General features: G+C 45.2%; 2 protein-coding genes across 7 annotated transcripts in view; both read left to right on the top strand.

Annotated features, from left to right (window-relative positions):
• Nucleotides 1–21,092, top strand: part of PRKCQ (protein kinase C theta) — a 257,684-nt gene that overhangs the window by 222,294 nt on the left and 14,298 nt on the right. For all 5 annotated transcript variants that reach the window (XM_056573244.1, XM_056573243.1, XM_056573242.1 and 2 more), the window contains 2 exons: nucleotides 3,576–3,667; nucleotides 5,823–5,885. In XM_056573244.1, the coding sequence (XP_056429219.1) occupies nucleotides 3,576–3,667; nucleotides 5,823–5,885 (155 nt within the window). The remainder of the gene's footprint in view (nucleotides 1–3,575; nucleotides 3,668–5,822; nucleotides 5,886–21,092) is intronic.
• Nucleotides 9,632–15,843, top strand: LOC130368881 (uncharacterized). 2 transcript variants are annotated; one of them, XR_008892595.1, is made up of 2 exons: nucleotides 9,632–15,537; nucleotides 15,717–15,843. XR_008892595.1 is itself a non-coding variant. In XM_056573240.1 (2 exons), the coding sequence occupies exon 2, from the start codon at nucleotides 10,358–10,360 to the stop codon at nucleotides 15,284–15,286; it is 4,929 nt and encodes a 1,642-aa protein (XP_056429215.1). In that variant the 5' UTR covers nucleotides 9,632–9,841; nucleotides 10,021–10,357; the 3' UTR covers nucleotides 15,287–15,831. The 2 variants fall into 2 exon arrangements, 1 of the variants encoding a protein (XP_056429215.1); XM_056573240.1 differs by having other exon boundaries at nucleotides 9,632–9,841; nucleotides 10,021–15,831.

Genomic DNA, 21,092 nt, shown 5'->3' with positions numbered 1-21,092 from the left:
TGGCCACAGAGCCAAAAAAGAGTGTCGTTTTTCAGGATAATAATATCGGTGACACCCGTCTAAATCTGTAATGTCTGATATCGTTTTTTACATATTCCCTCTGAATTGTAGAATGTTGGAAATATGTTGGCACCACAAAGATTATTATAGAATAAATGATAGTACTGTCCATACTATCCCCTGAGCACACAGTATAAAAAAATGTTACATTACAAAAGATAAAAGTAGCCCCTTATTACTCAATACACAGCTCTATAAAACTCACATTTCAATAGAATGATGTCTTTAGAATACACCATAGAAATCTATTTCTTAGTCCAAAAAAACATCAAGGCAAAGGCTGTATTAATCTCTGTGACTCTGCACATCATTTAATAACCATTTACATCTCTGTTCTTTACCATGAAACAAAATTCAATTGAAAATGATGTTTAAAAGTCAAATGAAAAATGCAGCAGATGGAGCAAGGTGCAGACAAAGTGTATAAAAAAAATTCTGCCACTGGTACCCCGCTGTTTCAGAATTGATTTCTGGATCTTTTTGACCTTTCCCCAGCTTGATGGTTACTGTGCACATGGAAGAGTCCACCAGTCAATAGGCTTTTCCTACTTTGAAGAGTAGAACCATGTCTACTGTGCAGCATCAAATATAGGTCTATTTGTAAAAAGAGTAGCTTGATCCTTACATGTACATGTTGAAAACATTTGCAACGTGTCTTTGCTAAACAACATCAGATGTGTATAGCCCAGCAGACATGTAAAGAGACAATAAACTTATTTTACAGTACAATTTGTATTATGTTTTCTAATATAATTTGCTTGCAAAAGTAATTTAAAAAAATAAAAAATAAAAATATATATATATAAAATACCAACGGGTCCTGCATTAAATAAATTAGTTCAGTTGTTCACATTGATGTATTTATTAATACACTGCTACATGGGTCAGGACCTTGTTTATTAACCTTTCAGATGAGCCCCCTTTATATGTGATGGGTGCCAGCTGTATATTACAACTGACAAATTCAGTCTGATCCCAGAAGCTTAATCCTCTAGATGCAGCGATAAACAGCAACTGTGGCATATAGATGGTTATTTTAAAGGGACCATACCTGTCACGCAATGCAATTGTGGGTACATTTTGGTTGGCATGACAGCCAGAGGTTTTCTGAAGGCCTCCATGGCTGCCAATCAAATCTAAAATTCCTACCTGCCACAGACAAGATGTACTAGTAGATAACTAAATAAAAAAGATACTCAATGTAGTAAAACCAAACAATAACAATGACCAGTGTAAAAAAAAAACTCGCCAAAGTTGTAAAAAAAATGTTTGCAGTACTATTTATGTTTAAAGAGTACCTATCACCATCTAAACTTTCAATAATCCCCCTTCCCCATCTGTCCCTGACAATTGTGACGGACTGATTGCGCCAAAAGTGACTTCTCCTTCCGGATGACAAGCCCCAGCATATCACAGGCAATATCCCCAGGCAGAACTAGAGATTATTGCATCCTTGTACCCAAAGAACCAGGCAACACCAGTCTTCAGGTATAAAATCAGAACTCTTTATTGTGGAACAAGTGTCTTCTTTTATAGGTAGGACATCACAGGGGGAAGGGTAAGTAAAGACAATACAGGTGACAGCGAGTCTGGGAGATAATCCAATAAAGGCAATACAGGTGACAGGTAGTCTGGGAGATAATCCAATAAAGGTAATACAGGTGACAGGTAGTCTGGGAGATAATCCAACAAAGGTGATTAGCTCTCCCTATACAGTGCCTTGAGTGCAAAAGGTGTATTGTGCACAGAAAGTGGACCGTGTGCCGAAAGTGTATGAAAACAGTAAATAAAAGTATTTTAACTCTGAGCTTTATGTCACTGGACAACATCAACTGAAGGGTACAAATAGTGATGTCCTAAAGTCCATTCAAGTAGGTAGGGTGACTCTAGGATCCGTCACACTATCCCAGCATTTATTTTGCTTTAAAAAAAACTAAAAATACCTTTTTTCTATGCTCTTCGTAGTGCAGTTGTAAGCAGAGAGCAGGTGAGGTTGTCATAGCAATGGCAAGTCTGGAGAGCAGTGCATATATAATTAGCCATGTGGAAAGTGGACAGAGGGGAGAGGAACTGAGAAAAAGAGAAGAGGGAATGTATCCTCTCTGTTTGATCCCTGCTTGTGTATGAGCTGAGTGCTCTCCCTCCCTCCCTCCTGCCTGTCTTATAGGCTGGGAGCTGCACTGAGCTGATTTCAGACACACTCACTGAGTCCGAAATGCTTGCTGACAGGATTGCTAGGGAGACCCCTATAGTGGAGAAGTTTTTAAAGCAAAAAAAAAACATGAAAGGAGGAAAACATTTTTTATAAAAGCAATTAAAAAGTTGTTCATTAGGGCTTTATCTTTAATATATAAGAAGTTTGTTTCATGAGAGGTACAATTTAAATAAAAGGAAACCACCAAAGCCACACCTCTTTCCAACCAAGCTGAAAATCTTATACCCATGTTAAATGTTGTACACAGTATGTGGTTCCGTCTGCTTGTTTGTGGCACATTTTCACTAGTATATTTCCCCCAATGTATTATGCAGTGTCCCTGCAGAAGGCAAAATCCCAGTTGAGCAAGGTAGAAGCCAACCTTTCCCGTGAATCTTTGCTCTAGCTAAATAACTATGGTGTCCATATTCACTATAACCCATATGAAAGAGGGTTATCTGGGACACTGATGACCTAACCTTGAGATTAGACCAGCAAAAGTCTGATTGGTAAAAGTCTAATATCTTAAACCCCTACAGAAACTATAACTCTACTCTGCAGCTTGCCCCATTCACTTTGATGATACTGAAATGGGCAAACTGCAGTACCAGCCACATGCACTCGTATAGGTGAGCTACTGTGCCTATGTAAACATTGAAAGGAACATAATAATGTCAGAAGCACTGCAGCCCCATTGTGTGGATTGGTAGAGGTTCCTCTCACTGATCAAACACCAAAAGCTGTGCTAAAGATAGCCTGTCAACTGTAATGTCCTGGTAAACAAAATAATTTTTTAAAAAGCACAAATTATCAGTTAAAAATTAAAAATCATCATAGCTACGACAGATGATACAATTTATAAGTTTATTTAGCATAAAATTGATAAAATGTATTCACATATTTGTAGTGACTAGCCCAACTCTACCTGTACTCAGGAACCTTTGGGTGATAAGAAGTGATTTGGGGATGTACAGTTATCAGTTACTGTGTAATCTTGAATCTTGTCACCTTATTGGTACTTTTCAATAGTGTCATCTCAGTGTTGTTATGAGTATTTTACGTCGCTGTGGTGTAGTTTTTGCCAGGAAACTGACTCATTATTAGTTAGATCTCCCAGTTACTAGTGCATTTCTACCACATCTAATCTACATGTATTCACTACACACATGATCATGTGGTTTCTAAAACCAGCTGGCTAGTGAAGACAAATAGGTGTCATAGTATAAGTGGTAAATCGTTATGTATTCTGTTTAGCATTTGTTATTTCAGTATCATTTTGGACTTACAATTAATTCATGTATTTCTTTCTTTTCTTGAACAGGAAAACCTATTTTTTGTCATGGAATATCTCAATGGAGGAGACCTCATGTTTCATATTCAAAGCTGCCATAAGTTTGATCTTGCCAGAGCTACGTAGGTTTTCTCAATGTATTTTTTTTAAATATCTTTATTATTTCTTAAATTATTTCAAAACTGATATGTAGGAGTTCATAAAGGGGGATTCCATGATTTTTTTTAAATTTCTTTTTGTGAGTGAGGAAACCATGGAGGACGTGATGTCACACACTTGATCAGTCAATCAGTGGTTAAGGTGAGTCACCGCTGCAGCTGGTGATTGGATGAGTGGGCCTGTGACATCACCAAACCCAGAGGCGCTGGACAATTGGAAACAGATCTCTGTTATAACATTGATGGAGTGGGGATAGTAAGAGACAGTCCATTTTTTTAAACTAACAAAAGCACTGATCTCCTGTATTAATGGATATTTAATGGGCCTATTAACTGACTTGGTATAGGTCAGGCAGAAACACGCAAACAATTAATGGATCGTCTGTGCTGACTTTTCTTCTGTTATTTGAAAGCAAATGCACTTTAATACATGGTGATGTGCAGCTGACAAAAGATAATCTTTAAACTGGGCAAACCTCCACGATCAGCCAATGAACACATTGGCTGATCTCTGACTCTACTACACAGGACGAATATCTATCTGTTCGGCTCATAATTGCCCATTATAATAGAGTCATAGGCTTGTTTGTGTCTTTTTAGTAACTCACACAGACTTTAATCAAGAGACTGTTTTTCAGTCTGAGGGCACCTCACGTGGTTAAACAAGGGTCAGGGAATTCATGGTATCTCGATATGTGGGTCTCAGAGGTGAGACCCCAACCTCTCAAACATTCATGGAAATATTCAATATTCATAAATATTCAATTTGGGAATATCACATGTATACAAAGTAATATTCTTGCAAAAATGTAACTTCTAGTTTGATTATAAAATACCCTATGGAATCCTCCCCGAAATTATTAAAAATAATTTCTCAAAAAGAACACGTCTTTAAGAGAGGACTAGGCCCCACCTAGGCAGTATTTTTAATTCACATACATTTTGCATATATTGGCCCCTTCGTTAAAGATTTCCTGTTGGAGATTGTTCTCTTAAAGGGGTATTCCGTCTTTAGACATTTTATCCCCTATCCAAAGGATAGAGGATAAGATGTCTGATCGTGGGGGGGTCCACCGCTGGGACCCACCGCAATCTCCCTGCAGCACTCACATTATGTGCGGAGATGCGTCTCCAGGCTCGGAAATCAGAAGTTTTCGGGACTGGAGACATGACATAATGCCACGCCCCCCTCATGATGTCATGTCAGGCCCCCTCCATTCATGTCTATGTCTATATATAGACATAGACATGAAGGGAGGGGGCGTGAAGTTACGTCACGTCTCCAGTCCTGAAAACTTCCAGGATTTCAGCCTGGAGACACATAATGTGGGTGCTGCAGGGAGATCGCAGGGGGTCCCAGCGGCAAGCCCCCTACAATAAGACATCTTATCCCCTATCCTTTGAATAGGGGATAAAATGTCTAAAGCCAGAATATGCCTTTAAACTACAAATCCCATAGTTCCTTGTTTGTAAGTGTGAGGTCGCTGTCCTCCCTCCCACACATCACTCACCCAACCCATTGAAACACACCTCTGCTGCCTTCAATGCAATAGACTAGTGATTTCCAACCAGGGTGCCTCCAGCTGTTGCAGATTCTTGCAGAAGGATCTCCAACCCAGTGGACGCTCCACCCATTGAAGGAAGGACAGGCTCCCTCTGGACACCTGACTAGTGATGCAATGTTTCAGCTCGCACTGCTACCTGGGAAAACCTGAGACAACAGTCATTTTGTATGCTTTTAAAAATAAATGTTGGGGCAAAGATCACGTAAAAATTGTGAGACCACGTCACACACAGGTACAGACACTATATTATGAACTACACTAACTTTACAGCCCCTGTAGCATAGTCAAATAAAAAAAATCATGGAATACACCTTTAAAAGAACTTCCTCTCTAAAAGAATTTTTCCTGTAGTCTGGGGTAGCCATCCAAAAAGTTTCACAATATTGCAAGTAAATGATTTATTGGATATATTAAGGCCATTCATGTAGTATGGTTGGAGTCTTAACCATTAGCATCCTATAATACTAGAATTGCTATATGTAGCATTAATAATACAAATATTTGCTTATGTGTAATTTCACTATTGTTTCCATCTGTTTCACATATATTTGTAGTTTCTATGCTGCTGAAATTGTTTGTGGTCTTCAGTTCCTGCATTCCAAAGGAGTAGTATACAGGTAAGACACAAGTTCTTTAATATGTTGCTTGGTGACAGCTATTTTTTATACAAGAAGTTATACTATAGTTATCCCTTAAAGGGGTACTCCAGTGCTTACACATCTTATCCCCTATCCAAAGGATAGGGGATAAGATGCCTGATCGCGGGAGTCCCGCAGCTGGGGACGCCCATGATCATGCACACGGCACCCTGTTTGTCATCAGTGCCCGGAGCGTGTTCGCTGTGGGTCTGATTACGCTCGACCGCAGAGCCGGCGGCGTGTGACGTCACGCCCCCGCCCCCGTGTGACGTCACGCTCCGCCCCTCAATGCAAGTCTCTGTTCTGCCCCCTTATACAGTCATGGCCGTAAATGTTGGCACCCCTGAAATTTTTCAAGAAAATGAAGTATTTCTCACAGAAAAGGATTGCAGTTACACATGTTTAGCTATACACATGTTTACTCCCTTTGTGTGTATTGGAACTAAACCAAAAAAGGGAGGATAAAAAGCAAATTGGACATAATGTCACACCAAACTCCAAAAATGGGCTGGACAAAATTATTGGCACCCTTTCAAAATTGGGGAAAAAGAAAATTGTTTCAAGCATGTGATGCTCCTTTAAACTCACCTGGGGCAATTAACAGGTTTGGGCAATATAAAAATCACACCTGAAAGCAGAAAAAAGGAGAGAAGTTCACTTAGTCTTTGCATTGTGTGCCTGTGTGTGCCACACTAAGCATGGGCAACAGAAAGAGGAGAAGAGAACGGTCTGAGGACTTGAGAACCAAAATTGTGTAAAAATATCAACAATCTCAAGGTTACAAGTCCATCTCCAGAGATCTAGATTTGCCTTTGTCCACAGTGCGCAACATTATCAAGAAGTTTGCAACCCATGGCACTGTAGCTAATCTCCATGGGCATGGACAGAAGAGAAAAATTGATGAAAGGTGTCAATGCAGGATAGTCCGGATGGTGGATAAGCAGCGCCAAACAAGTTCCAAAGATATTCAAGCTGTCCTGCAGGCTCAGGGAGCATTAGTGTCAGCGCGAACTATCCGTCGACATTTAAATGAAATGAAACGCTATGGCAGGAGATCCAGGAGGACCCCACTACTGAAACAAAGACCTAAAAGAGCAAGACTACATTTTGCCTAAATGAATTTGAATAAGCCAAAATTCTTGTGGAAAAACATCTTGTGGACAGATGAGACCAAAATAGAACTTTTTGGTAAAGAACATCATTTCTACTGTTTACCGAAAACGGAATGAGGACTACAAAGAAAAGAACACAGTACCTACAGTGAAATGTGGTGGAGGTTCAATGATGTTTTGGGGTTGTTTTAATGCCTCTGGCACTGGGTGCCTTGAATGTGTTCAAGGCATCATGAAATCTGAGGATTACCAACGGATTTTGGGTCGCACTGTACAGCCCAGTGTCAGAAAGCTGGGTTTGCGTCCAAGCTCTTGGGGTTTCCAGCAGGACAATGACCCCAAATATACATCAAAAAGCACCCAGAAATGGATGGGAACAAAGTGCTGGAGAGTTCTGAAGTGGCCAGCAATGAGTTCAGATGTAAATCCCATTGAACACATGTGGAGAGATCTTAAAATTGCTGTTGGGAAAAGGCGCCCTTCCAATAAGAGAGACCTGGAGCAGTTTGCAAAGGAAGAGTGGTCCAACAATCCGGCTGAGAGGTGTAAGAAGCTTATTGATGCTTATAGGAAGCAAAGGGTGTGCAACCAAATATTAAGTTAAGGGTGCCAATAATTTTGTCCAGCCCATTTTTGGAGTTTGGTGTGACATTATGTCCAATTTGCTTTTTCTCCTCCCTTTTTTGGTTTAGTTCCAATACACACTGTTAGGATTCGGCAGGCTGGTGGTGGATCCTCTGTGTCAGTGAGGGATTGGCGTGGACCGTACCGGTGGACCGGTTCTAAGTTGCTACTGGTATTCACCAGAGCCCGCCGCAAAGCGGGATGGTCTTGCTGCGGCGGTAGCAACCAGGTCGTGTCCACCGGTAGCGGCTCAACCTCACTGACTGCTGAGACTGGCGTGGTACCGAAGGACAAGGCAAGAGCAAGGTCGGACGTAGCAGAAGGTCAGGGCAGGCAGCAAGGGTCGTAGTCAGGGGCAACAGCAGAAGGTCTGGAACACAGGCTTGGGACATACACAAAACGCTTTCACTGGCACAAGGCAACAAGATCCGGCCATGCTGGGAAGGGGAAATGAGGTTATATAGGCGTGGAGCAGGTGGGAGCTAATTACACTGATTGGGCCAGGCACCAATTAGTGGTACACTGGCCCCTTAAATCTTAGAGAGCTGGCGCGCGCGCGCCCTAGAGAGCGGAGCCGTGCGCGCCAGGACGTGACAGCCGGGGAACGGGACAGATGAGCAGATTGAAATGCGACCCGCGAGCGGGCGCGTTCCGCTATGCGGATCGCATCCTCGCCGGCAGTGTCAGTGCAGCGTTCCCGGTCATAGGGTCTGTCCGGGGCGCTGCAGAGAGGATAACGCCACGAGCGCTCCGGGGAGGAGCAGGGACCCGGAGCGCTTGGCGTAACAGTACCCCCCCTTAGGTCTCCCCCTCTTTTTATCTGCTTGTCCCTTCATACGAGACGAGGCCATTGGGAGCGACTCTTGAGTCTCCTTCCAGATAACGGAGAAGTCCTGGGTTACTTCATCTAGGGCAGGAACTCCAGAAGATGTGGGAATGGGGAGGGGGGGGGGCAGAGGGTGAAGCTTGCCACGGGGCAGAGTATTACCAGGAAGGGGGCTATGAGGAGGCAAGATCTCTGCTTGCTTTTTGTCGAAAAAATCAGAAAAATCCTGGTAAGCCTTAGGAGGGACCGGTAAGGGTGGAACCTCAGGAGTTAGACAAATGGGAGCAGATGTGAGGCATCGTTTGTGACAAGAAGGGCCCCAATTTTTGATCTCCCCGGTGGTCCAGTTAAGGGTGGGAGAATGACGTTGGAGCCATGGCAGACCGAGGAGGACTTCAGAGGTGCAGTTGGGCAGAACAAAAAATTCTATTTTTTCGTGATGCAGTCAAATGCTCATAAGCAGGGGTTCTGTGTGGTAACGCACAGTGCAGTCGAATTTTTCTCCGTTGACAGAAGAAATGTAGAGCGGCTTGGCGAGACGGGTTACTGGGATGCTGAACCTATTAACAAAAGAGGCCAAAATAAAATTTCCTGCAGAACCAGAGTCCAAGAAGGCCACAGCTGAGAAGGAGGAGTAGGCAGAAGGAGAAATCCGCACAGGCACAGTGAGACGTGGAGAAGCAAAATTCACACCAAGGGACGCCACTCCCACGTGAACAGGGTGCGTGTGTGCGTTTCCTAGACGCGGAGGACGAATAGGGCAGTCCACTAGGAAATGTTCGGTACTAGCGCAGTACAGGCATAAGTTTTTATCTCTGCGACGAGACCTCTCTTCATGGGTCAGACGAGACCGATCCACTTGCATAGCCTCCTCGGCGGGAGGCACAGGGGTAGATTGCAAAGGATACTCGGAGAGAGATGCCCAGAGTTCAAGGTCCTTTTCCTGGCGGAGCTCCTGGTGTCTTTCAGAAAAACGCATATTGATGCTGGTGGCCAAATGGATAAGTTCAGACAGGTTAGCAGGAATTTCTCGTGCGGCCAGTACATCTTTGATGTTGCTGGATAAGCCTTTCTTGAAGGTCGCGCAGAGGGCCTCATTGTTCCAGGCTAGCTCTGAGACGAGGGTACGAAACTGGATGGCGTATTCACCTACTGTGCTGCCTTCGCAATGTATTTTACATGCTTGGCACTCAGCAGGGTCTGTTCCTTTAAGACCCTCCATTTTCTTGAAGCCTAGAGGCGGGCCTTCTCTCTAAAGCATAGGACTAGCTCCGGCATGTCTCATTCATTCCAGCTCCAGCCACCACAGTGACCAGATCCACAGGACTTCTTAAAGCTAATACAGCCTGCAAATCTGATAAATACCAAAGCCTGTGAGTAAGGAATTGCTAGTTACCTTGTGTAGAGAGATGCTCGGCATTTGTAGATAGATAATGTGTTTTCAGTGTGTAGTAAGTGAGCACATGTTAGACTATCTATGTATTAGCTATGCATAATGTAAGGCACTTGAATAGCCATGCTTACATTTGTCTTTCATATGTTTGTTTTACAGTTTTACCGCGCACTTTCATTATATCTCAGTAAAGATTACATCAGTTAAGCAAACCAGCGTGTCTTTCCTTGAGATTCGGTATAAACTTGATGTGAAGCTGTGTCCACGAGACAGCGGAGACATTATAGTAAAAAGGCTTTTAAAACGTTATCAGAAGCAGTTAATCAGCTTTGAATCGTCCGCAGCAGTAAAAAAGACTCATAAATCCTGTGCCCTGCAGTCTGTGTCGGAGTAAGGGCGCGAAGCACTAGAAAGTGAAACTAATTCTCTCACGTGCTATAACACCGCTGTGCTGTGTCCAGTCATCATCATTATCTACGCTGCCAGCTAAATCAAGATGCAGAACCCAGAGAACAGCACTCTGACAGTTAACCCTCAATGCTCCTATAAAGAGGAAGACACCTTCCCAAGAAGTAGATCTAGGTGCACAACATTGTCTAGAGCGTCCAGTCAAACAAATCTAACTTCGGTTAGCGCCGATGCATCAAGATTTAAACGCCATAGTTCTAGACACTCAAGCACCACCAGCCTGTCATCCGCTAGCGCCATAGCAACTAAGGCAAGAGCGAAAGCAGAGGCAGCTTGTGCAATGGCGTCCTATGCAAAGCAGGAAGCTGAATTGATGAAAGAACAAGCTGAAGTGCAAGCATCTTTACACTTACTGCAACAGCAGAAAAACGCTGCAGCAGCCTTAGCCGAGGCAGAAGTTCTCACAAGGGCTGCCGAAGCTCAGTTCGCTGACATAGAAACCCAGATGTCACCCCTCAGCGCAAGCCAACGTACCCGTGAGTACATACAGTCACAAGCAACCATGTACACTGACCAGCAGTTCAATTATGCACCAAGACCATCAATAAGCAACTTTGATACTATGCAACACTGCAAGACTGAATTAGAACCTCAGGGTAGGAAGTCAAGTGGTTGCATGCTCAGAGACCAATCTGCCAACCTGACAAGAGTGCAAACGGATGCTGATGTACTCCCTCCTCAAGCAAATACAAGTCTGGATTATAGCAGAAAGACTTACAACAGAGGAGAACAAAGCAGACTTAGTCAAGTACCTCATCAGCCTTACCAGCCGCAGCCATACCCTGAGTTTACACCCAGGAAGTATTCACCAGATGCAGCAAGAGCTACAGAGGTAGCAAGATTCCTGATGCGCCGTGAGATAGTGAGCGCTGGTCTCATGAAATTCGATGACCGTCCAGAAAACTACTGGGCCTGGAAGTCATCTTTCCTAAGCGGTACCCAAGACTTAGATCTGACAGACAGAGAAAAGCTTGATCTGCTCGTCAAATGGCTAGGAACAGAGTCCACTGAGCAAGCCCAAAGAATCAGATCAGTACATGTTCATGACGCAGCAGCAGGACTTGCAATGGTGTGGAGGAGACTAGAACACTGCTATGGGTCACCTGAAGTGATTGAAGATGCTCTTCTGAAGAGGATAGAAAACTATCCAAGAATGACAAACAAAGACAATCAAAAGCTGAGAGGGTTTGGGGACCTACTCTTAGAAATAGAAGCCGCTAAGTCTAGTGGATATCTGCCAGGTCTCTCATACTTAGATACAGCACGTGGAGTTGATCCCATAATCGAGAAACTTCCTTTCAACTTGCAAGAAAGGTGGGTCACTCAAGCATCAAGATACAAGAAAGATCATCGAGTCGCATTTCCACCATTTGCCTTCCTTGCTGAATTCATCGTAGACCAAGCTGAAACACGCAATGATCCAAGCTTTGCTTTCCTGAACAAGAGAACTGCAAGCTCCCCAAAGGTAGAGCAAAAACATCCAACGCCTTACAAAGAACGCAGAGCAACAGTTTCTGTACGGAAGACAGAAGTCTCGCCTGAGTCTGCAGTCAATCAGGAAGACAACACAAGTAAGAAAGTTGAGGAGCCAGACAAAATATGTCTCATCCACAACAAGCCTCATCCACTAAGAAAATGTCGCAGTTTCAGAAGTAAGACGTTAGAAGAGCGCAAAGCTTACCTTAAAGACAATCACATTTGTTTCAGATGTTGCGCTTCAATTCAGCATCTTGCAAAAGACTGTACAAAAACAATAAAATGCACAGAGTGCAACAGTGACAAACACCTGTCAGCACTGCACCCAGGACCATCACCATGGAAACAAGAAGTTCCAGCAACTCAAGAAGATCATGGTGGGGAGCAAGGCGAGAGTACAACGCCAGCAGTAACCTCAAAGTGTACTGAGATCTGTACAGAGCAGGGCCGCCCCAGATCATGTTCCAAGATATGCTTAGTCAAGGTGTATCCTGCAGGCTTCAGAGAAAAAGCAATCAAGATGTACACAGTCTTGGATGAACAGAGTAACAGATCTCTGGCAAAAACAGAGTTCTTTGACCTCTTCGGTGACAAAGGAAGTCCAACTCCATACACCCTGAAGACTTGTTCTGGAGTTGTAGAGACAACAGGGAGAAGAGCAAACAACTACATCATTGAGTCATTAGATGGAAAGACAAAGGTGACTCTTCCTACCCTCATAGAATGTGATGAGATACCAGACGACAGGTCAGAGATCCCCACACCTGAAGTTGCTCGTCATCACCCCCATCTGGTGCGAATAGCAGACCAGATACCAGCACTAGATCCAGATGCTGCAATCATCCTTCTACTTGGGAGAGATATCCTCAGACTGCACAAAGTCAGAGAACAGTACAATGGGCCACACAATGCACCATTTGCACAACGCCTTGATCTCGGATGGGTCATCGTTGGAGAAGTATGTCTAGACGGACTCCACAAACCAGAAAAGGTAAATGTCTACAGAACACATCTGTTACAGAATGGTCGTACATCTTGTCTTTGCCCATGTACCAACAGTCTACACATTAAAGAGAGACTTGTAAACCCAACACATCATCGGAGTATCCAGAGGTGCATGGAAGACTTAGCCTCAACTGGAGATACAGATGAACTGGGCTGTAAGGTGTTTGAAAGAACACGAGATGACGACAAGCTAGCACCCTCGGTGGAAGATACTCTCTTCCTTGAGATTATGGACAGAGAAGTCTTCAGAGACAAATCAGGCAGCTGGGTAGCCCCTCTACCCTTCCGGTCACCACGCCATCGCCTTCCTGACAACAAGGTACAAGCAGAGAAACGCTTCACCTCGTTGCAGCACATGCTACAAAGAAAGCCAAATATGAAGAAACACTTCCAAGCCTTCATGCAGAAGATCTTTGATAACGATCAAGCTGAAAAGGCACCACCACTACAAGAGAACCAAGAACACTGGTACTTACCAATATTTGGGGTGTACCATCCTCAGAAACCAGGCCAGATACGCGTAGTATTTGACTCTAGTGCGAAACACCAAGGCATCTCACTAAATGATGTCCTTCTCAGCGGACCTGACCTGAACAACACACTCCTTGGAGTACTCATCAGGTTCAGAAAAGAACTCGTAGCAGTGACAGCAGACGTACAACAGATGTTCTACTGTTTCCTTGTTCGTGAAGATCACAGAGACTACTTAAGGTTCCTGTGGTATACAGACAACGACTTTAACAAAGAAATCACAGAGTACAGGATGAAGGTACATGTGTTTGGAAACAGCCCTTCTCCAGCTGTAGCTATCTACAACCTGAGACGAGCAGCACAGCAAGGTGAAAGACATGGTCAAGAAGCCACACAGTTCGTCATGAAGAACTTCTACGTAGATGATGGACTTGCTTCTTTCTCCAGCAACGAAGAAGCTATCAACGTCCTGAAAAGTACAAGAGAAATGTTGGCAGAATCCAACATAAGACTGAACAAGGTAGCTTCCAACAGCAACAGAGTCATGGAAGCATTTCCAATGGAAGACCGTGCTAAAGACCTCAAAGACTTGGATCTAGGAACAGAATCACCACCCTTGCAAAGAAGTCTTGGGATTAGTTGGGACCTGAAGACTGACAGTTTCACCTTCAGGGTCTCCAGAGAAGAGAAGCCATTCACAAAAAGAGGTGTCCTATCTACAGTCAACAGTCTTTACGACCCCCTGGGGTTCGTAGCACCCATCATCATGCAAGGTAAAGCTCTTTTGAGACAGATCACTACTGAGCAAGAACAAAGTGACTGGGACATACCTCTACCTGAAGAGAAGGAAATGCAGTGGAAGTTGTGGAAAGACTCATTGTTAGAGCTTGAACAACTCAACATCCCTAGACCATACGTATCTGTTTCCTTGTCTGCTACAAAGAGAAGAGAAATATGCATATTCTCTGACGCCTCCACTATGGCTATCGCATCTGTCGCCTACCTTAGGGTAATAGACACTGAGGGACAAAGCCATGTCGGGTTCCTCATGGGAAAATCTAAGCTGGCTCCCAGACCGTCTCACACTGTCCCACGTCTAGAACTTTGTGCTGCTGTCTTAGCTGTAGAGATGGCAGACATGATTACAACAGAACTGGACATCGAGATCCATACAATTAACTTTTATACAGACAGCAAGATTGTGTTAGGATATATTCACAATGCTTCAAGAAGATTTTATACATACGTGGCCAACAGAGTGACACGTATCAGAAAGTCTACAAGTCCAGAACAGTGGCATCACATCAGCACAGACAAGAACCCAGCTGATCATGGGACGAGACTAGTGCCAGCCGCTGCGCTCAAGCAAACTAACTGGTTCGTAGGTCCATCCTTTCTTCGTAAACCAGAAACCAAAGAAACTACTCAGGTAGAGACCTTTCAGCTCATAGAACCAGATCAAGACAAAGAGGTAAGACCTCAAGTGACAGTTTGTAGGACTATAGTTACAAGAGACAGTCTGGGCGCTCATAGATTTGAAAGGTTTTCCAGCTGGAAGTCGCTGACCCGTGCAATCGGAAAACTTAAGGTCACGATCATCAGATGCATCCAGCAGGAAGTCTTTAAAGAAGAAATCCAAGGCCTTCTGAAAACGGAAGAGATTTCTCAACACAATTCGCTCAAGGACTTGTACACCAAGCAAAGGAAACAAGTTCAAAGTCTTGCGGACATTTTCTGGAAGAGGTGGAGACAGGAATACCTGGTGATATTCCAGCCACGCAAGAAATGGCAAGATGACAAGCCCAATTTACAAGTTGGAGACTTTGTCCTACTGAAAGACTCTCAGGCCCACAGGAACGAGTGGCCTATTGGACTCATTGTGGGGACTGATCCTAGTAGTGATGCTAGAGTTAGAAAGGTTGAAGTTAGGATTGTTAGACAGGGCATTCCCAAAGTGTATGCAAGGCCAATTTCTGAAGTAGTTTTACTTCTGTCCAAGGGTTAGTGGCATAACAAAAAGTATGCCAGGTGGGGAGTGTGCTGCCTTCGCAATGTATTTTACATGCTTGGCACTCAGCAGGGTCTGTTCCTTTAAGACCCTCCATTTTCTTGAAGCCTAGAGGCGGGCCTTCTCTCTAAAGCATAGGACTAGCTCCGGCATGTCTCATTCATTCCAGCTCCAGCCACCACAGTGACCAGATCCACAGGACTTCTTAAAGCTAATACAGCCTGCAAATCTGATAAATACCAAAGCCTGTGAGTAAGGAATTGCTAGTTACCTTGTGTAGAGAGATGCTCGGCATTTGTAGATAGATAATGTGTTTTCAGTGTGTAGTAAGTGAGCACATGTTAGACTATCTATGTATTAGCTATGCATAATGTAAGGCACTTGAATAGCCATGCTTACATTTGTCTTTCATATGTTTGTTTTACAGTTTTACCGCGCACTTTCATTATATCTCAGTAAAGATTACATCAGTTAAGCAAACCAGCGTGTCTTTCCTTGAGATTCGGTATAAACTTGATGTGAAGCTGTGTCCACGAGACAGCGGAGACATTATACCTACGGAAGAACTTCCTTGGACTAGGTTCAGCAAAGCAGTCTCGGCAGAGGAGGCCCGGGCTGGCTCCTCGAAGACACTACGGACTTCAGCGAAGAAGGACTGGACAGTGGCTGTGGCAGGATCATTGCGGTCCCAGAGCAGTGTGGCCCATGACAAGGCCTTTCTAGACAGAAGACTAACTACGAAAGCCACCTTAGACCGTTCTGTAGGAAATTGGTCCGACAACATCTCCAAGTGTAGGGAGCATTGAGACAGGAAACCACGGCAGAGTTTAGAGTCCCTATCAAATTTGTCTGGCAGGGACAAGCGGAGGCTAGGAGTGGCCACTCGCTGCGGAGGAGGTGCAGGAGCTGGCGGAGGACATGGTTGCTGTAGCTGTGGCAGGAGTTGCTGTAGCATGGCGGTCAACTACGACAGCTGCTGTCCTTGTTGGGCAATATGTTGGGATTGCTGGGCGACCACCGTGGATAGGTCAGCGAGTCTTGGCAGCGGCACCTCAGCGGGATCCATGGCCGGATCTACTGTTAGGATTCGTCAGGCTGGTGGTGGATCCTCTGTGTAAGTGAGGGATTGGCGGGGACCGTACCAGTGGACCGGTTCTAAGTTGCTTCTGGTATTCACCAGAGCCCGCCGCAAAGCGGGATGGTCTTGCTGCGGCGGTAGCAACCAGGTCGTGTCCACCGGTAGCGGCTCAACCTCACTGACTGCTGAGACTGGCGTGGTACTGAAGGACAAGGCAAGAGCAAGGTCGGACATAGCAGAAGGTCAGGGCAGGCAGCAAGGGTCGTAGTCAGGGCAACAGCAGAAGGTCTGGAACACAGGCTTGGGACATACACAAAACGCTTTTACTGGCACAAGGCAACAAGATCCGGCCATGCTGGGAAGGGGAAGTGAGGTTATATAGGCGTGGAGCAGGTGGGAGCTAATTACACTGATTGGGCCAGGCACCAATTAGTGGTTCACTGGCCCCTTAAATCTTAGAGAGCTGGCGCGCGCGCCCTAGAGAGCGGAGCCGCGCGCCAGGACGTGACAGCCGGGGAACGGGACAGGTGAGCAGATTGGAATGCGACCCACGAGCGGCCGCCTCACGCTATGCGGATCGCATCCCCGCCGGCAGTGTCAGTGCAGAGTTCCCGGTCAGCGGGTCTGACCGGGGCGCTGCAGAGAGGAGAACGCCGCGAGCGCTCCGGGGAGGAGCAGGGACCCGGAGCACTCGGCGTAACACACACAAAGGGAATACACATGTGTATGGCAAAACATGTGTTACTGCAATCCTTTTCTGTGAGAAATACTTCATTTTCTCGAAAAAATTCATGGGTGCCAACATTTACGGCCATGACTGTATATTCATACATAGTTATTTGGTCGCACCTAAGCTGCTTCCATTATATTAGGCAGCTTATGACAAAACATTATTTAAACCCTGTATGTTAACTGCTCAATTATAGATATTGTTCAACCATGTCTCTGTTATTCCCACTATGTAATAATTTTCCTTGGATATTAGTAACTCCAATTTGTCAGTTTTATTGGTCAGGCTTCTAGCATTAGTTAGCAATTAATTTAGAGGTCTATGAGTTTTTTTTTTTATTATTTTTTTTTTTTTTTATGAAGCCTATACCTTTTAACTACACTGCTCAAAAAAATTAAGGGAACACTTGTGAAATGACACTGTCCACTCAGGAAGCAACACTGATTGACAATCAATTTCACATACTGTTGTGCAAATCGAACAGACAACAGGTGGAAATTATAGGCAATTAGCAAGACACCACAGACCACTTCTCAGTTCCTATACTTCCTGGCTGATGTTTTGGTCACTTTTGAATGCTGGCGGTGCTTTCACTCTAGTGGTAGCATGAGACGGAGACTATAACCCACACAAGTGGTTCAGGTAGTGCAGCTCATCCAGGATGGCATATCAATGCTAGCTGTGGCAAGAAGGTTTGCTGTGTCTGTCAGCATAGTGTCCAGAGCATGGAAGCGCTACCAGGAGACAGGCCAGTACATCAGGAGACATGAAGGAGGCTGTAGGAGGGAAACAACCCAGCAGCAGGACCGCTACCTCATACTTTGTGCAAGGAGGAGTAGGAGGAGCACTGCCAGAGCCCTGCAAAATGACCTCAAGCAGGCCACAAATGTGCATGTGTTCACTCAAACGGTCAGAAACAGACTCCATGAGGGTGGTATGATGGCCCGACATCCACAGGTGGGGGTTGTGCTTACAGCCCAACACCGTGCAGGACATTTGACATTTGCCAGAGAACACTAAGATTGGCAAACTCACCACTGGTGCCCTGTGCTCTTCAAAGATAAAAGCAGGTTCACACTGAGCACATGTGACAGACGTGACAGAGTCTGGAGACGCCATGGAGAATGTTCTACTGCCTGCAACATCTTCCAGCATCACCGATTTGGCGGTGGGTCAGTAATGGTGTAGGGTGACATTTCTTTGGGGGCCGCACAGCCCTCCATGTGTTGGCCAGAGGTAGCCTGACTGCCATTAGGTACCGAGATGAGATCTTCAGACCCCTTGTGAGACCATATGCTGGCGCGGTTGGCCCTTGGTTCCTCCTAATGCAAGACAATGCTAGACCTCATGTGGCTGGAGTGTGTCAGCAGTTCCTGGAAGAGGAAGGCATTGATGCTATGGACTGGCCCACCTGTTCCCCAGACCTGAATCCAATTGAGCACATCTGGGACATCATGTCTCATTCCATCCACCAACACCACGTTGCACCACAGACTGTCCAGGAGTTGGTGGATGCTTTAGTCCTGGTCTGGGAGGAAATCCCTGAGGAGACCATCCGCCACCTCATCAGGCGCATGCCCAGGCATTGTAGGGAGGTCATACGGGGACTTGGAGGCCACACACACTATTGAGCCTCATTTTGACTTATTTTAAGGACATTACATCAAAGTTAGATCAGCCTGTAGTATGGTTTTCCACTTTGATTTTCAGTGTGACTCTATATCCAGACCTCCATGGGTTGATACATTTGATTTCCATTGATAATTATTGCATGATTTAGCTGTCAGCACATTCAACTATGTAAAGACGAAAGTATTTCATACGATTAGTTGATTCATTCAGATCTAGGATGTGTTATGTTAGTGTTCTCTTTATTTTTTTGAGCAGTGTATTCTCACACCTACCTCCACTCCACCAGGTACATTAATAGGTCCCAGTTCTCTGTCTACACTGTCTTGTCCTCTATTTATGTGATTTCCCGTTCTCCCCCCAGTCCCCAGTTTAAATACTCCTTCACCCTTCTGGCCATCTTCTCTCCGAGCGCAGCTTCACCCTCCCCATCGAGGTGCAGCATACCTACTGTACAATCTGTATTCGACAGAGATATTGGCGGTTTTTCATAAACCTGAAACCCCTTCTTCCTACACCAGTTTGTGAGCCACTTGTTTACCTCTGGCATGGCATGTGGTACTGGTAGCATTTCAGAATATATGGTTTTGGAGGTCTTGCCTTAAAGGGGTACTCTGGAGGAAAAAACTTTTTTTGGGTGCCCAATTTGTTTTTACAGATTTGTAAATTACTTCTATTTAACCTGTTGGGGACAGAGGGCATACAGGTTTGCTCTTGCGTCCTGGTACTTAAGTATGGAGGGCGTACCTGTACGCCCTCTGTATTTCTGATCACCGCCGCTCGCCGGGCGGTGATCGGACCGGGATGACTGCTGATATTTATCAGCAGGCATCCCATGACATCGCCCAGGGGGCTCCTGAGACCCCCCATAATGGAGATTGCCATGATTCGAAAATCATAGTTTTTTCCTGGCTGCTCTTGTCTCTGGTCACCTGATCGCCCAGAAAATAAAAGTGATCAGAGCTGTCAGAGACAGCCCCGATCATCCTAAAGAATAGGAGCGAGGTGGCAGGGGTGCCACCTCTTCCTTTCCCCTGCCATTGGTCGGTCAGGAGAGACCGACCAATAGCAGTTGGGGGCAGGGGGTTAAGGTTAATTTCCCCTGCTCTGCCCACCAATGGAAGTCTGAGGAGAGCGGGGGGAACAAGTGTGGCGAGGAGGGAGCATGGCCAGCTTAACAGAGCAGCAGTGGTGGCGGTGGTACAGATGTCGATCGGCGGCAGAGACTGCAGGCTGGAAACTGCACCAGAGGAAGCTTCAGTGAAGATTTCTGGTAAGTGATCTTCACTGTGGCCTTCTAGATGTTGCAAAACTACAACTTTCAGCATGCCCAGACAGCCAAAAGCCATCTGGGCATGCTGGGAGTTGTAGTTTTGCAACATCTGGAGGGTCATAGTTTGAAGACCACTGTTTAGTGATCTCCAAACTGTGGTCCTCCAGAAGTTGCAAAAGTACAACTCTCAGCATGCCCAGACAGACCAGACATGCTGGGAGTTGTAGTTCTGTAACATCTGACCCTTCAACTCCCAGCATGCCTGGACAGTCTGGGCATGCTTGGAGTTGTAGTTTTGCAACATCTGGAGGGCCACAGATTGGAGATCACTACACAGTGGTCTCCAAACTGTTCTTCCCCAGTTGTTGAATAACTACAACTCCTAGAATGCGGCTGTCAGTGCATGCTGGGAGTTGTAGTTTTGCAACAGCTGTAGGCACACTGGTTGAGAAACACTGAGCTAGTGTCTATTTCCTAACTTAGTGTTCCCAGACCCGTGTGCCTCTAGCGGTTGCAAAACTACAACTCCCAGAATGCACTGATAGACTGTACATACTGGGAGTTGTAGTTTTGCAACAGCTGGAGGTACACGGGTTGAGAAACACTGAGCTAGAGTCTAACTCAGTGGTTCTCAGAGGGAAACTCACTGTGAAGCCCCACTGTGTGAATGTACCCTAAAAACACTACACTAACACAAAATAAAAAGTAAAACACTACATGCACACCCTTACACGTCCCCGACCCCCCCCCCCCCTTTCCCCATTAAAATTAGAAACGTCTCATATGGCACGGTTTCCTAAACGGAGCCTCCAGCTGTTGCAAAACAACACACCCAGCATTGTTGGACAGCCATTGACTGTCCTGGCATGTTGGGAGTTTTGCAATAGCTGAAGGCACCATGTTTGAGAAACACTGCCGTAGAGTATTTTTGTTGGAGGCAAGTGCCATGCTTGTATCTGGGTTTGCCCCTATGCAAATTCCTAATCTAGGCCTCAAATGCGCATGGCACTCTCTGACTTCAGAGCCCTGTCGTATTTCAAGACAACAGTTTAGGGACACCTATGAGGTATTTCCCCCAAGAAATTTCCCCCAA

The sequence above is a fragment of the Hyla sarda genome, chromosome 4, assembly GCF_029499605.1.
Source record: "Hyla sarda isolate aHylSar1 chromosome 4, aHylSar1.hap1, whole genome shotgun sequence".
NCBI lineage: Eukaryota > Metazoa > Chordata > Amphibia > Anura > Hylidae > Hyla > Hyla sarda.
The sequence above is the reverse complement of the archived record's forward strand: the minus strand, read 5'-3'. Positions and strand labels throughout refer to the sequence as shown.

Excerpts from the sequence above, each read along its gene's own strand:
- LOC130368881 (XM_056573240.1), top strand. The coding sequence starts at position 10,358 with ATGCAGAACCCAGAGAACAGCACTCTGACAGTTAACCCTCAATGCTCC.